The sequence below is a fragment of the Pollicipes pollicipes genome, unplaced genomic scaffold (genome assembly GCF_011947565.3).
Source record: "Pollicipes pollicipes isolate AB1234 unplaced genomic scaffold, Ppol_2.1 Scaffold_6138;HRSCAF=7277_pilon_pilon_pilon, whole genome shotgun sequence".
Lineage (NCBI taxonomy): Eukaryota > Metazoa > Arthropoda > Thecostraca > Pollicipedomorpha > Pollicipedidae > Pollicipes > Pollicipes pollicipes.
Window position 1 is genome coordinate 20337918 of NW_023596818.1, and position 17070 is coordinate 20354987.

The 17070-nt window shown below is 53.8% G+C and overlaps 1 protein-coding gene across 1 annotated transcript in view; it reads left to right on the plus strand.

The window, feature by feature from the left end:
• Positions 1-14707, plus strand: part of LOC119105428 (uncharacterized) — a 44370-nt gene extending 29663 nt beyond the window's left edge. The window contains exon 8 of the mRNA XM_037228892.1: positions 11445-14707. Within this exon, the coding sequence (XP_037084787.1) occupies positions 11445-14095 (2651 nt within the window). The 3' untranslated portion in view covers positions 14096-14707. The remainder of the gene's footprint in view (positions 1-11444) is intronic.
• Positions 14708-17070: the final 2363 nt, after the last annotated feature.

Below are 17070 nucleotides of genomic sequence, written 5' to 3' on the forward strand. Positions count from 1 at the left end.
GGTAGGAAAGTACACCCTGACCGCTAGCCTGCATAAAAGCATATAAATATACTCTCAATGATCTGTCATGTAGAGAGCCTGTTCCGAATGACGAGTACAGCAGGCTGCTCATGACTGGATCCATGAATGGTCGTTTTTCAGTGCTCAATGATAGCTCGTGTTTACTTCACATGTTTTCTTAAGCTCTGAAAGCTAAGGTCTGCACAGCCCCACCTTCAGTGCCCAGGATATGCTTAGTAAGCACAGACATTATGTACTTACTATTTACATGATCCCGTCCACAATCGCTATGCAAAAAAAGCCTCCATGAGTGGAACATTTTAGGATGAACCTGAACACTGAAGGAACTGATGAGTGGAAGAAAGCTTCCTTCACGGAATTTATCAATTATGGACAACATTGCCACCAAAACCAGCCCTAGTCCGGCACGTATTTCCACAATGCCACACACATCGACAAAACGTGTCGCTGTTTATTGCGTAGCACGGAGATTTACAAACAGCGCGTCGATGGCAAAAACACGCGCAGCGGCCGACGCAACTAAATGGTGGTGCTGAAAAGTGGCTGCGCACCACCGTAGGCGAGTCGACGGGCAGTGGTCTCGCACAAATTCTTTGCGGACGGGGAGCTGTCTCCACTTTCTCTCTCTCTATCCTTGAACACTGCCAACCGTACTCTTCCTTTGTTCATGGTCGTCATTGGGGATTTAGGACACACTCAGCTGGTTCGGCTAGATGGTGTCAACTGCCGCTCATCTCGGCGGAGACGCGAGCACCGCGGGTACTCGAACCCCGCGCCCAGACGCGTTAACCACTGCACCACCGGCGCCTGTCTCTTTGCTTTCATATCCTGATATGCGTTGCTTTTCAACCAAAGCGTCATAGTTGTAGGTGGAGGTAGTCTCCCCAAAATGGTAAGCTTACGTGGCTGGTTTGATGTCGAACCAGGCAACTGAAAACTTACATATTATTTTGTTTTAATCGATGGCAGTTCGGGTGAATGTAACACATACTCAAAACATAAGACGTCTGTTCATGGCTGCCAAAATTGTGTCAAGTTTGGTGGCCGTTGTCCTGGCAACGGGACGCACAAATCTACGCCACTGCCAAATGTGCAAACTACGACAAAGGTCACGTGAAGGCTTTGAGAAACTGGCTTAATGTGTAGTTTGTAAAATCAAAAGCACACATTAATACTTGGCGTAAGATTGAACTTTCGCTTTGAGAAACTGGCTACAGCGAGGCAGCTTCCCCAATTAACTTCTGTTTTTCTAAAATTTGCTGTAGCAAGTTTTAGCAAGCAAGGAAACATCATAATGTTTCCAACCAGCGCAGGCACTACAGGTGATGCTGCTGCCCATATCTCACTTTGAACGTATCTGGAATACAACTTGCATGGACATAGAATGTATGGTATACATAACAAGTATTGTGGCAGCCACAAATATTTCTCTCAATTGTGATGTATTTTAATGTTCTTGCAAAGGAAGCTTCTTGACCAGGCAGTTTGGCATTATCTTTTGGTCTTGGCATGCCCTACCCAAGGCTTCTTGCCTGAAAGACTGGAACGCTCACTATTACTCGCTCACATTCAAGCTTCATGCTCTGTTATGCCTTTAGCAGCTGTTGCATGTTGTTTAGGCTTGCCACTGCAGCAATATGTCTCTCAACAAGTAGCAGTCCTAAGGCCAGTGTTATGATCTACGACACAAATGCTTGCGTTGATTGCATTGCCAAATTCATCAAGGACTTACCAAAATTAAGCTCTGTCGTACATTTGTTCTTGGCTTTGAGAAACTCATGCAAGATTGTTTGCGTATATTTGTGTCATAGATTGTACATTTTCCGTGTATTTTTTCAGTGTCGTAGATTGTAGTTGTAAGTTGTACATTTGTGCTTTGAGAAACTGGATTTTACAATTGTACGCAAAAAATATACGATTTACGCCAAAAATTTACGAATTTCTGTTTTGAGAAACTGGCTGCTGGGCGCAAATCTGAACGACCAGGCATAGAAGGTAGACATGTGGAGTGTTTCCGTGTTTCGCAGACACTGGTGAATCATGCCATTTTGGGGTAAGTGTTTTGGAAAAAATGTAGCAAAATGGGATGAAGTTGGCTGCTAAATACTATTAAACTCAGTCACGATAATTGTTCCAGGCATGTTGCTAGCTATCGCCATACATGGTGAAAACGCTAGAGAAAAATAGCATCTATAGCACGTTGGCCTTCCTACCCTGAGTAGGTTAAAGCGAAGCCAATAACTTTTAGACAAATTTGAGTTATAATTCGTGACGACCCAAATGACGTCGCATGACGCGAGTAACGCGTTGGTGATGGTGGCCAAAGTAGCTGAAGGCAGCTAAATTGTGATGCGTGATGCCGAGAGTTGGGGTCAACTCTGCGGACTGTGTAAAAATGCCTGGTGTGCCGTTGCAATGTGAATAAGCAGTCTTCTGCTGCATGTTTTGGCGGTATCAAAAAGACTGGAACTTCGCGAATATTTCCATGGTGCAACGAATTTGGTCCCAGACATACATGATTAATACTGGTGTCGCAGCGACTGTGGGAAATTAGGTATAGGTGCTGCGCTGGGGACTCGGTACATTTAATGTAAATTAAAATGTGGCACTGGCAAGTAAACGAGTATTAGTAGGCATGTGGATGGCAACAATTCCACGGAATACGCGGCTACAGCTATGCGTGGCAAAGTCGCCGAAAGATCGCCCTGTTTTGTGAAAATTTCGGTCTTAGTGCCTACATTTTTTATTTGCTCTCGTCGTGACCAAAAACAAAGAAGATTAGGCCGGACGCTAGTTTTGTTGTGGCTTAGCACCATGTTTTCTGTACTGTCCTGAAAGGTACCAGGTGTTCCCTGAAAGGTACACTTTTTTAATTAACGGACCTTGTTTAAAAACAAGCAGGCAAATTATTCACATAACAATTAACATGTATTGCACGAGAAACGGTACATTTCTCCCCGAAACGCTCGTTATTGCTGGTTGATGGCTTGACCAAGATGCGTTAACAATCGAAGGGAAATAAAATTTAAGTCTTGAGAACTATGCAACGATTGACTGTTCCCAAGCGACCCGCGTGGAGTTTGCGTACCGTTTCGGCCTTTACAAGAGACAATGCACCCAACAGACAATCAAGGTATTGTTGGATGCACGTATTCAGATTTTATGGAACGGTGCGCAATCGAAAGGCTACAACCCAAGAAAGGCCTAGTCATTCGGGAAGACTGGCAAAAGGAGAACTGGGGCCAGAATGACAGCCGAAGCGGCGTCAGTCACATTGAGCCTGACAAAATCCCTGCATCGTCGCTGTCAACCATTTGAGCTGTCAAAAAATGGAATAGCACTGAAAAAGACTGGAAACTATGCCTTCACCATAAAGGCGTTCTCCTACAATCGGACCCAAAGGTGCGGAGCAACGAAGTCGATATGTACGTAGTCCACTGACAAGCTCAGGCAGGAACCAGACTTTCCAGGCCATTTCTGGCTTACTAATAGAAAAACACATGTTTTGCTCAGTATGAAAGCGAACATGAAGAACGAAGTGTTCTGGGAAGAAGCCGAGCCCGACATGGTGCAGCGACTTCCGCCCTCAGTGAAGTGCGCCACACGGATGGCGATGTCCAGACATGCTCGTACCGGACCATTCTGGTTCGAGGAAGATGGCGGCCGCGCGGCTGCATTGGATATGCAGCGGTACATCGGTACAAAGGGATTGGCCTGGACGTAAAGAACGGGATTCAGAGCTTTGTTGGTTCGTTAAACTTTTTTTTTTAAAAAGAACCGGCTCTGAGTAAGCCTCAAAGGTGAAGCATGTCCCGCTTTGGCCTCGTTTTCAAAGATTATGAGGCTTCGGTAATTTTTTCGGAAGGAAGAATACGAGTTCTAGAAGGATTCGGAGAAAACTGGCATTATCGACCAAATCGGACGCGTCTGATCTAGTGAAAAGTACAGAAAAGTGGAACATTCCATTTCATCGTGCACAAAGTCGCGTGATACCCCACTGGTTCGCGTGCGGTACAGGGCACTCTGTCGCCGTGAATCGCCTCACTGCATCATGCTATTTCAGCACAGTTTTAGCCTAAGCACGGGCGAGATGTGAGGCCAGTGCCGTCTGAAGATATTTTCAATCCAGAGATGGATATTAATGGCAAAAGTTTCTGTGACAAGACCAGCAAAGTGTGCATCCCGCCGACGAGAGAAGATGGAGTTACGACTTTTCCAATGACAGTTGGTGTGGCACAGCGTCTAGAGTTAGAATACCGTATTCTCTTGGGTTTTCAGTGCGCAAGCAGTTCAGGCCATAGGGATATGGTCGGAGAGACGAATGGCAAAATCTCAGTATTTCTTGTGTTCGGGTAGGGGTGTATATACTTTCAGGCACTTTCTATACACAGGCACTTCGCATGCTTTCGGGGGTCCGAGCCCCAGTGCTAACTTGCGCCCTCACTGCTCTTTGGACCTCCCGTGCCCTCCAAACAATGTATGCAAACGCAAACAACAACAACAACAAAACCGGGAAAGCTGGACCAATGACATGCATCACATTTCTCTTGAACTGCTGGTACAATAGGTGCGTAAACACATTACTCTCAATAACGTGCACATTTTGAACCAAATAGCACCCTGTAGGCGCCTATTGCTTTTTTCCATGCCACCTCGCCGTATGTTACGGCCAGTCTGTCAAGGCCCATAGGTTTTTCTTCCGATAACCCACGAGGTTCAGGTCAGAGCTCTTGAAGGTTCGCTGGCGTGTCCACGTGGACGTGGTTCACGTGTTTACTTGGTCCCAAGGATGCCTCACAGAATGAAGTCCAGTGGCGGCAGGTCGGGCGAGTGCGAAGCCACTCCACGGCAGTCTGAAAGGAATGTTCCACGTTTGAAGATATTGAGGTAGGCATCAGATATGATGGAACAAACTTACTTGTAACTATTGGTAAGCTTTCAAGATTCAAAAACGACGCTAAGTAGCAAAATTTCAAAGTTTGTAAAATGCGCCCCATTATGTCATTGTTTGATGGCGTCATGGAATGGTTCTGCGATGACGGCAATACCTGGCAGCATCTGGCAGCCAGACCTAAAGAATGCCTCGAAACGCACGAAAGCTGACGCCAACTGGCCATTCTTGTCGCGGGGCTGTGTCGAGTGGCGGATTAGTGGGTGGTTTGTTTGTGGATTTGTTTTTGTCCTGGTGCTGGCCGTAAGAAAAGCTTTGGTCGACCGTTTGGCATACGCAACGTAGCGATCGTCAGCTTTCATGGCAGATTTTTAATATCAAAGCACGATATGCTGTGCTGTTGCTGTTGCTGCTGTGTTGGTGATGATTTTGTCAACACGTTATTGGCGACCCATCGTTTCCTGTAGCGCTGTAGTCCTGACATTAGTATGATACGATGTGTGCAGTAGTTACTTTCTTTATTGTTTGTACCTGGAAATGGGGTGCCATGCGAAACGTAATAAATTTGTGACGTTGCTATGAATTGATTGCCAAAGCATTGCTGCTGCTATGTGAAAGATGGTAAGGTTGGGCTACAAATAATTTGTCTTTGCTGAAGATTTGTCATGCAATTAATAGATAACCCTGATATAACCATCGTGGTGCAATGACGTTCTTGCTGTTGATAGTCCTTTGGCATTGTTAAATCAGTTGTTACTAGTCATTCTTAAATTGCAAGCTGCTTTCTCATAGGCTTGACAGAGAAGTCCACCATTGTGGTACATTGTGTAATGGCACGGGTCAACAGCTGTAGCACTACCCCAGTGCTGTACTGTGGCATGACATGGTGAACAATGATGGGGTTTTTATACTCCAATCCATGCTGCTTTCATAATGAATTTCATCTTGAAAAGATGGGTGAGGTGTCCTCTCCTTTATTGACTCCCGATCTGAGATATGACTGACTAAAAACACATGATGCAATATACAAATCACTCTCAGCAAAGGAGACAGCCAGTAAGTGGCATCACTTGCTCAGCCTGTTCTGGGAATCCACGAGACGTGGGTGAGAAAGATTCAAACACATCTTCCACTTCCACAGTCATGCAACATGCCGCAGCCATCACGCTGCTTTGCTAAAAAAAAATAACAGGAAAATCTTACATGTGGTGAAATGACACTGCAAACATGCTGACCTTGCTCAAGGCCGAAAACATGACAAGTGCTTGTAATTATGGTTATGGATGGGCAAAGTTCAAGGAAGTGATGAAGCTGCCAGCGCACGCAAAGCTCGTGAGAAAACTATTATTAAGTGCTGTCCAAGACACCAACAGCAATACTTTTCTACCTTTCTCAGCACCCAGCATCTCACGCAAGTTGCAGTGACTATGGTATTGATGACTCACTAGCAATGCTCGCCTGCATACAAAATTTGTGAAGACATCACAGTGAGCATCAATAGTAATGCAGCTCTATATTTTCAGAATTCTTTAGGGAAAGACAATTTTGCAAAGCCATATAATGTGAGCCTATACTGAGCATGTGCATTAATGAGCTGTACGCACCTGCCCCTCCTCCAAAATAAATTGCTGATATAATGGCACGCAACGGATTAATTACATGCTGTAATATCTTAATAGGTTCAAAATGTTGGCAAGATCATAATGAATTACCAGCTTGCCGTTGTACACCCCTGCAACATGACTACTAGTGTTTATCTTAGTTTGCCAGCGTTCCTTTGCATCAATAATGTAGATGTACCTTGTAAGGTCGCTGACCTATGGCAGGCCAAAGTCAGACCATGGTTTCAGTGAAGGCAATTTGAAGGGAATCCTTCCATCTGATCCAAAAACGAAGTGTTAGACGAAGCCATACATCTTTGAGATGCTTTCTTAGGCAACACAGCAGTTGAATGAGCAAATTAAATGGACCTAAGGTCAGGTATGAAGGTCACACCAGGGTCAAAACCAACCTGTTTTATTACTCGGGGGCTTGCTGTATGGGATAGATTCTGGTGCTCATTTCGAGTTTATTGATAGCAGGAACCGCATTATGCATCTGCCATGGCCTTCTTAGAAGTCAAAATAGGTCATTGACCTAAAATGAACGAGGTCAACATTTTGTTTTAGGAACATACTGCTCAGCGTAATCTTTGTCGCTTAGTCAAATGCAAAACTCAAAGCAATATTGTATGATTGTGGTCACTTTGACCTTCAAAAGGTCAAAGAAGTTCACTGACGTTAAAAGAGAATGTGGCCTTTTGCTTAGCAACGGTTATCTAGGTTCTGGGGGCACTTTGGAGAAAAACTTGGAACTTGACCTTGTTTGACCTTTTTGACCCGAAGACTCTGACCTACGATCCTGAAGCGTTGACCTAAGTGAGTTCACGTACAGGCCAACACACCCTGTAAATTTGATATCTCTAGCTTTCTTAGTTCCCGGGATCTCGGGGGGGGGGGGCATATTGACCCCCACCCGAGCGAAGGGCATCTAGCCGGCCACTCGGACGCGTGTTAAAGAATACCAAAATATTGTTCTTTCTCAGAAGTACAAACCTCGCACTTACACTTTCCATCACATCAAAATCAATACAAGCCACTGGCACACACCACCAGTGATCACACACATTTCAAGCCCCCTATTCACACTCTTTTGTCAAATCGGTGTGATATCACACTTGAACAGCTCGCGGAGCTATCAAATTGTAGGTTTTCTCGCAATTTCCGCGCAGATTTTCGGTCATAACACCGCATTTCACCGGGACCTCCCTTCAAAACAAAGTCCCAACGGTGGTTCGTGGTAATGCGGCTCAAGAGTTTTTTCAAGAGATAAACACGCCAGCAGGGAAAAAGACAGATTTGCCGTCGCGTCTTCTTTTTTTATAACTTTCGGGAGAGTGTCCGTTTTTGGGGTGCCATAGTTTTTGCAGACAGTGACGTTATTTTTATAGCATTGACCCATAGCCGAGAAATAAGAAAAAATGGCCCGTTCACAAGTGCCGCACAACCCGAAGGTGCTCACGCTTACGTTCGCAACCCGCATCCAGCAGCCAATCATCTTCCGCGCATTGTATCATACGTGCCGCATCATCGCTTTTGCGAATGTGCCAGCGGCCATTCTGTTTTGACCGTAAGCAGGGAACAGCCTGTAGTATGACCGTGATCACATGATGTTTTCACGATGTCATTAATTCCGAGGCAATTTTTAAATAGGCTCCAAGTAAACCTTTTTGCACTTTTGCGGGCGTGTAACTCAGGAACCAGATCGTTTTGAGTCTTAAAAAGGGCATGACCGTGAACTGTATCAAAAAGTCCTCAAGATGGCTTCTTCAGTTCAAAACACCATACAAATGCGGAACATTCCCTTTAAGCTGATGTACATTGCAGGGGAATGCTCCTCCGCCAATCCAGGGAAGTCCGTGCCGTGTGCGGTGTCACCGCGTCCTGCTGAAGCCACCCCTCATCTTGATCCAGATCGCAGAGCGGTAGCGATGTGGCGCCCTGAGCCGGTGTTAACAGCAGCCTCGTTATTGCCCTGAAAGCACCTCCTGCTGAGACGCAGTTTGAAGAATGTGGTGTAACTGATAACCGCCATTGTTTTTATGATGCTCTACCGTCGGATGGTGATTTAAATGCCCGGCAGCCTCGATGGTGCGAGAAATACGGTTGGCTCTGTTGAACTGTAGGTTAACTGTTAGCTGCACCAACCACTCTGTATAAACGGTAGTTTCATATAAAAAAAAACAGACTGTTTCGTCTTTCCATGGCTTTGGCGTGGTTATTGGGTTGTTTGGATTATAGCCCTTTCGACCAGTAATGATCATTTCAGGGCTGTGGGATGAAGGAGACTGGGTAAAGGTGGGGCAGGGCTACATGCGCCTGTGGGGGGGGGGGGGGGGGGGCAACCGCCGGGCTAAGCCTCTGCGAGGCTTAGCTTTCCTGGGCGCCCGGTCAGTGGTCATCCTTCAGGGGGCCTTTCGGTCCACTCGTGGCTGGCGCATGTAGCCCGCCCCAGACAGGTGGGTTGTGGCTAGGATGCGAGATGGAGCAAGAGCGAAGATAAAGGGTCGGATGTCTGACTTCTTTGCGTACCTGATACTTTCGTATCGTTAAACTGCGATGTTAGGCACCGGGATGGACCTGACTTTTGTTTCGGCTGTCACTTTGCACGGAATTTGATAGATATTTCAGCACTATTACGATCTGGGAAACAGAAAAATCCACGATCCCCATGTTCCAAATCACAAAACACTCGCCCAAAGCCGCGTGCAGCGGCATGCACAAAACGTCACGCTCGCGACGAAGCCATCTGTCGGTCACAATCTAGTTCGTAGTTGTTTCTGCGTCCGCTGCGTGGCGACTGCGCCGCTATCAGTTGACGCGTAGAAGCAGCGTCGGAGACGGCCGGCCGTCGGTTGGCCGGGGTGTGTGCCGGGTATGTACAGCGGGCCTCAGCGTGGGTGTTTGTTTGGGAAGTGGCTGCCCTGCCGCTGCGCATCGCTGCAGGGCTGTGGTGGCGCCCGTGGCGGCGAGTGGTGGCGGCGCTGGTAGACCGATGGGTAAGCAGTAGCGGACCATGGGACGTTGGGACGTGCGATATGCCGGTAGGGCGTATGCAGCTAGCAATTGGGAAGTGAGTTTGAGTCGTCTTGGTGTCGTCTTTCGTTGGTTGTTGTGCATGCTCGGGCATTAGAATTCACTTCGCCAAGATGTGTCGCGCGTATGACATTGGACTACAAATTTTGATTTGCGAAGTGCCATAATGAACCGTGCTTCGAGGTAAACTTGATAAATCTCCTCCCCTGTCTCGTTTCGCATCCGAGATAGCACTTGGCGACCTCGCAGTCTCATGTTGACAAAGTAGTCGTATACCACTAATGGCGTGCGCAGTGAGTAGATGGAGTCGCAGATGCAGTCAAAGCTGATAGCGCTCTGCTCCTAGCGGCATAACAGCAAAAACACGCAGTTGTTAGTTGCTGCACCACACAGCATGAATGCGTGACGTGTTGCCCACATTTCACTTATGATACCCTGGTTCGAATTAAATAAAGTTTTTCTCCGTGAGAGAGAGAGAGAGAGAGAGAGAGAGAGAGAGAGAGAGAGAGAGAGAGAGGAGAGAGAGAGGGGAGAGAGAGAGAGAGAGAGAGAGAGAGAGAGAGAGAGAGAGAGAGAGAGAGGAGAGAGAGAGAGAGAGGAGAGAGAGGAGAGGGAGAGGGAGAGGGAGAGGGAGAGGAGAGAGAGAGAGAGAGAGAGAGAGAGAGAGAGAGGAGAGAGAGAGAGAGAGAGAGAGAGAGAGAGAGAGGAGTTTGCCTGCTGTTTCGGTGCAAGCGGCGGACGCTTATTCCGTGCAAGCAGTCGCTGGACTGTCTGAGACGCCGCTGTCAGTGGTCTTGTGAACTTGGGCACCGGTGCCGATGCTAGCCAGACCGACTTTTCTACAGTGATGCTCATTCATGGTGGCATCGCGTGCTCTGCAAGCGGGGGATCTGCTGTGCAAACGCACACGCTTCATCGGCGCCGCACTGTGTGACGGCAGTGACTAGTTGGCCTGACACCAGACTCGGTGGCAGTCGAGACGGCAGCGCGCTGGCACGGCGTGGACGGTTGTCTGATCACCGCCATGCAGCGCGATCAAACTGACGCCAGCCAATGTACACGTGACACTCGGCTCTGCACACACTGGGTATTACTTAATCCACCACACTCATCGCGTTGTAGTTATTGAGCATATTGAGCGACCCGGCCTCGGCTGCAGCCGCTGTACGTGGAAAACCCAACCCTCTATGCGCCTGGCGCCATTTGATCAACGACATACGTTGGGTTAGTTGTGTGCGCGGTTACCTATGCATAATAAGATTTGGTTTTGAACGAAATACCTTCTACGGTTTGCACGTTAAGGTGTGATGCTCATATAAAAATACAGTTTGATCTAGTTACCCGCAAACGCATCAAACTAGGGTGGGTCACGTTTATATGTGCTCGTCGCATTTATTGAGTGGATCACATTATTAAGTGCATCTCATTTATGGAGTGGGTCACATTTATGAGCGAATTTGTTCCGGCATGACAGCAGACAGCGTCTGTAGCCGCGCTTCTGCGGAGCTTGACGTCAGAACCATACGGTGCTGTCCCGTGGTGTGAGACCCGGTGCGGTGATCGGCACAGGAGGCAAGTTGAACGAAACTGTTATTATACGTTGTCTTCGTTTTGCTTGTTTACTGTTTCTTGTACGTATTGTGTCGTGTTGTCACGCTTTCTTTCCGTGTTATGAAGCTAATGGCCACGTCCCACTCCAGCCAGCAAACGGGAGGTCGTTGATATCCAGGATTGGCGTGGTCTCGGCTGCACATGGACGCAGGCGCGTACAAGCGTGATTGCATGGTGGCGCCTGTGACCTTCCTACCAGCTCGCCCGTGCTGTCAGGGCCCGTGTGCGCCCTGACAGCTCGCCCGTGCCGCCGTTCGTGCCCTGACAGGTCGCCGGCTTCGTTACAGACACCACCGCCGAGACCATCGAGCGCATGCTGGCGAACCTGCCGGCCAAGCGCATCTCCAAGCAGCTGTTCCCAATGCTGAGCGTGGTCCAGCTGCAGCGGCGGCAGCAGCAGACGGGCCCCGCTGCCGCCGCCGCCGTTGCCCCCGAACCGGGCCCCAGCGGCGTGTCGACTGGCCGTACCGCCTCGCGCCGGCTCTCGCGCGTCGAGGGGGTGCCAACGGCGAAGCCGCCGGCCGGCCGTGTCGGCACCGAGGAGGAGCCGGCGCGGCGGCGCCCCCTGCGCCGCCCGCCGGCCAGCAGGGCCGCCGTCGAGGCGTCAGCGAAGCGCCAGCTGGCAGCGGCGAGCGGCTGTGACGCGCTGGATGTGACCGGTCGGGACCACGCGGAGCCGGAGGAGCCCGCCGCGGAGGGCGGCTCGGGGCGCACGTCGGCGACCGCAGGCGCCGCGGCGGCCGGCACGCAGGCTGTGAAGGAATTGGAGTCCGTGGGGGAAGAGGAGCCCCATGTCGCGCAGCAGGCTGTCGCCACGGAGGCGAAGGAGTCGGCCGTGCACCAGATGCCCCAGTGCTCAGCAGCTGTGGTGCTCGCCGCAGGGGAAAGGGAGGAGCGTCCTGCTGCTGAGAGGATCTCCGCTTCGCAGGGGAAGTTTCTCGCTGCAGGGGCGAACGGCCCCAGCGGGCAGGCGTGTGTCGTCTCGGAGACAGATGAGGGCCACCCTGAGTGTGCAGGTAAATCACATACCCAGGCTGTGGAGACGAAGGACAATCGGACTGCGCTCGCAGACGAAACCCCTGCTGTGGAGACGGACTCGCCTGCGGCGCGGACCAAAGAAGCGAGCGCTATTAAAACGACTGCCGCGTTGAGCGTACAAACCTACCAGGCATGCGTCGTGCTGACGGACGAAGTGGATCGGGCAGCGAAAGGGGACACGGAGGGTTCGACGACTCGCGCCGCAACCACCGCCGGCGCAGAGGCAGCCTCAGACGTACTCGGAGAGGAGAATGTCTATCAGTCGGCGGAGGCCTCTGCCGCCCGGCCGACCGGTCTGACACCGGCATCGGGGCATGGCCAGCCGTCGCCGGGGGCAGCGACCGGCGCTGGCGCTGACGCGCCGTCTCCGGTGCGGGGGAAGGAGGGGCGCGGCGGGGCAGGCGAGGTGGCGCTACCACGGCCTAGTCGGAGGGCTGTGCAGGTGACGGTGCGTCGGTGTGACGCGCCGACGCGACCGCGGCCCCCCGTGCCCTCGGAACGGCGGCCCGGTGCACCTGCTGGCCGACCAGGGGGAGAGGCTGCCACACTCTCGGCGGACCGGCCTCCCGTGGCGGTGGGCGAGGGCCCACGAGTGGGCGAGGTGCTTGCTGTAGCGGAAGGCGGAATGTCTGACGAAGGATCAGGTCGGATACAGGCTGTGCGGACGGGTGTCGTTTCTGCCGCGGCGGTCACTAATGTATCGGCAGAGTGTGATGCGGGGCGGCCGGACCGGGGCCCGGCGGAAGCTCTGAATAGGAGAGTAGACCACCGGGCTGAGCATTCATCAGGTGAGAGGGCGCACCACACGTCTGAGGTGCACGCGCTCGTGATCGCGGCGACTGCTGCAAATGACACCACCCGTGCTGTGAATGAAATGACATCTGGTGCGGAGGACGGGGCTCCTGCTGTGAGTGTTGTGATGTGTGATGCTGCTGGGACAACCCGAAATGTGAATGCCATAGTGTGTGACGCGCGGGACACGCCAACCACGGGACAGACCAGTGTGCGTGCAAGGAAGGATACGACGCCCTCTGAAAAGAACGCAGTGCTTGGTGGAAACGATGTGACGTCTGCTGCGAAGGACACGATGTCTGATTTGGAGGGTGTGGTGTCTGGGTTTGAAGAGACGTCGCTCGTAGAGGGGGACACAGCATTCCCTGAAAAGGACTCAACGCCCAGTGGAAATGACACTATATGTAGTGGAAAGGACATTTCTTCCGGTGTCAGGAACGCGGCGTTCGACGCGAGGAACGTCGTACCCAACGCGGAGCACGTTGTGCCTGATCACAGTGGGAGATCGCCGGGTGCTGAGAATCCATTGCTCGCTGTGAAGCACGTAACGTCCGTTTTACAACTTACTGTACCTGGCATGAAGAACGCAACGGCTGCTGCGAAAGGCCCGCCGTGTGATTTGAGAGCCGTGGTGTCTGTCACCGCGGACACGGTGTCCGACGTCGCGGACACAACATTTGATGTGGAGGACACGGCGACTAACGCGGCCTGTCAGCGTCTCGCGCCGGCGGCGGGACGTCGGCCTCCTGCCCGGCCCGCTGAGCCCGTCCCGGCCTCATCAGTGAAGGACACGCTCGGGCAGCGGATGAGCCAGGTTTACAGCGAGTCGGCCGGCGTGGCCCTCGCTGGTCCAGCCGGAAGTGCGTCTGGTGCGCCGCCAGACCGGGCGGCGCCCACGTCAGTCGCGGCGCGCGGGGAGCCGCACCTGGCGACGGAGGAGGCGCGCGCCGAGGGTACCGCCTCTGGCAGCGAAGGAGACGCCCGCCGAGGTACTGCCTCTGAGGATGGAGGAGGCGCCCGCTCAGCTGGCGATGGCCGTGTCGCCCTCGCGAGGGCAGAAGATATCGGACGAGGATCATTCGGCTGTGACGATATCAGAGGTAACTGAACTTGCTGTGGCACGGGAGGGAGACACAGCCAGACCTGAGGCGTATGATGCCAGTGATCCGTGTTTGAACCGGACGAACGATAATGAAGTGCTGTCGGCGCTGGCCGTACATTCCATTAATAACGATAAGCACGACGCAGACGAAGCCATAACTGCTAAGAAAACCCACGAAGGCACGATCTCGGCAGAGAGCGTGTCAGGTACACGCAAGTTGCCAACGGAGGAAAATGTTTCGAGTAGGAAAATCACAATACAGGATACGACGCCAAGAAGTCCAAAAGGTCGAACAGAAGCCAAAGTCAGGCCTCGCGCGGCAGGAAACACCGCAGGGAGTGGCAGTTCACGGAACCGTTCAGCTGAGAAAACAACGACAGAGGAGGAGTCCAAATCAGGGAGTCCAAAAGAGCAACTGAAAGCTGAAGTCAAGTCCGCTATGGCAGGAGACGCCATAGGCAACCTCAGGTCGCAGCGTTCTTCTCGGAGCTCCAGCCTACAGCGGCCTTGTAGCGTGGCCTCTTCGGGAAAGAAGCCGGCTTTCACTAGAGCCCAGTCCAATTCCCCGCGGCCGTCCAGGGGCGCGCGGGCGCCCGCCGCCGGCGCCGTGGGTCGGGCGGTGGCGCGCGCAGTATCCAGCCCCTCGCCGATAGTGGCTCGCTCGCGCCGCGGCAGCCCGGCGTCCTCCGCGGCGTCGGCCAGCCGGAGCGGCCGGCGGCCGGCCAGTCGGCGCACGGGCAGTCCCGCGCTGTCGGCGACAGGAACCGGAACCGGAAGGGGTCGCGCTGCTGCGGTGCTGCGCAGGGCTGGGGCCGCAGCTGCCCGCACCGACGCTCCGGCCAGGAGCGGCACGTCTGCCCAGGGCAGGACCGGTGCGCCGGCCCTGGGCAAGGGTGGCAAAACCGTCCAAGGCAAGGTGAACACCCCGGCCCAGAGCAAGAGCCGCAACTCTTTTCAGGGCAAGAGTGGCGCGCCCGCTCAAGGCAAGATCAGTACACGTGCCCAAGGTAAGGATGATGCGCATGACAAGAGCAAGAACAGTGGGCCTGCCGAGGGCAAGAGCGGTTTGCGTGGCCGAGCTAGGAGCGGCACCCCTGCCCAGGGCAAGAGCGGCACATCTGCCGTGCTCACCCGTGGCAGGGTCGGCACGCCTCCTCGCGGCAGGAGTGGCATGCCAGCCCGAGCCAGGGCCGGCACCCCCGCCCAAGGCGTCAAGTCAGAAAGGAGCTGGAGCATGACGCCCGCGCGGGGCAAGAATGGGGCCCCTGCCCTGTCAGTGGCTACCCGAGGCCGGGCAGGGGTCGCCGCTCGGTCTCAGTCGGCCATCCGTTCAACAGCGGCCCGGCGTGAGGCTTCGGCGACCGGCGGCAGGGGCCGTCAGACGGGTGCAAGCCCGGTTCGGCCGGCCCCCGGCGGCGTTACGAGGAGAACCGCCGGCCTGCCGGCCGCACAGCGGGCCAGCAGGCGGGCGCAGACCAACACCCGCCGGGCCGGCGCGCGACCGCAACCGGCGCCCGCCAGAAAGGCGGTGGCCAGGGCTAAAGCACTGGCCAAGGGAAAGGCGCAGACCAAAGCCAAGGCGCAGACTAAAGCCAAGACACCCAGAGGATCCCAGAAGGGATTCGCTGGAAGGTCGCCAGAGAAACAAGCTCCGAAAAACGCTTCTGGTGGGAAGCTGAAAACGACAAAGAAGCGGACGGAGAACTCTAAAAATAGCTGTGCTGTCAAATTACCAGCTAAAACCAAGAGGAGACCAGAAGCTAACGTCAAACTAGCCAGCAAGTCGTTGGCTAAAGCCAAACAGACTGCACGATATAACAATGCGCTAAAGAATCATCCTTCTGTCAAGACGAAAGAATCCAAGCATCCAAGGAGGCCCTCGACGCTTCCGCTGAGTGAGAAGGATGGCGACGGTAACGGCAGATTGAAACGAGCACGGGGCACCACAGATAAAGAGGAGCCGCCGATAAAGAAGAAAAAGAACGTCGAGGCGAATACTGCAGAGGTGAAGCCACTGACAGCTAAAGCGGCCTATTTAAAGCATGGCAAGCAAAATGCTTTTTTAGATCACAAGCACACATCGGTAAAAAATGAAAACGTCTCAGTAGAAACCAAGCGCACCAATGATGGGCTAACGGCAGAGAAGCAAACGAATGCAGGGAGGAAAAGGAGGTTCGATTCTCCCGGCGGTTCATCGTCTGCAGCAGCTTCTGCGCTGGAGTCAGCTGACATGACTCGGGCTCAGAGAAATGCCGGCGCTGAACAGCCCGCCTGTGCGTCTCCAGCGCCACCAGCCGAGGCCAGCGCCGGTGCGGGCGCGGCGGCGGCCGGACCGGCGCCGGCTGCCGGTCCGAGTGTGAAGCGACGCCGCCGGGCCAGCGGTGGGCCCGGCGCGACGAGCGAAGCGGCGGCCGCCGCCGGGCCACGGCCGGCTGACGCCACGACGGCGGAGCGCCGACAGGCGGCGCTGACGTGCCCGAGGTGTAGTCTGCAGCTGCTGAGCCGGGCAGCGCTGACACGCCACGTCCGCCTGTGCCGCGTCAGGGACGGCGCCCGGCCGCGCTCGCCGGCCGACGACGACGACGAGCCGGACGACCCCTCGGCGCGGCCTTCCGGCGGCGGCGGTACCGGCCGCGGTGGCCCGCCGCGCCCCAGCCCGCCGCCGCCGGAGCAGCCGCCGGAGCCGTCGGTCGGCGACGCCCCAACCGGCGCGCCCTCGGACGGCGGCGGCCAGGCGGCTGCGGTCGGCGATCGGGCGCCACTGCGCTGTCCCCGCTGTCAGTGTCAGCTGCTGAGCGAGGCGCGACTGGCGGTGCACCGCGCGCGCAACCGATGCCGGCCGGCGGCGCCGCCACGTCAGGAGCTTATCAGTCGCCGGGAGAGCCTGTTCAGCCTGCTGCACAACCTGAAGCGCGAGCTGCTGGCGGCGGCGCCTGAGCTGACGCGCGGCTCTCCGGAGGCGACGGCCGCCAGCTTGGAGC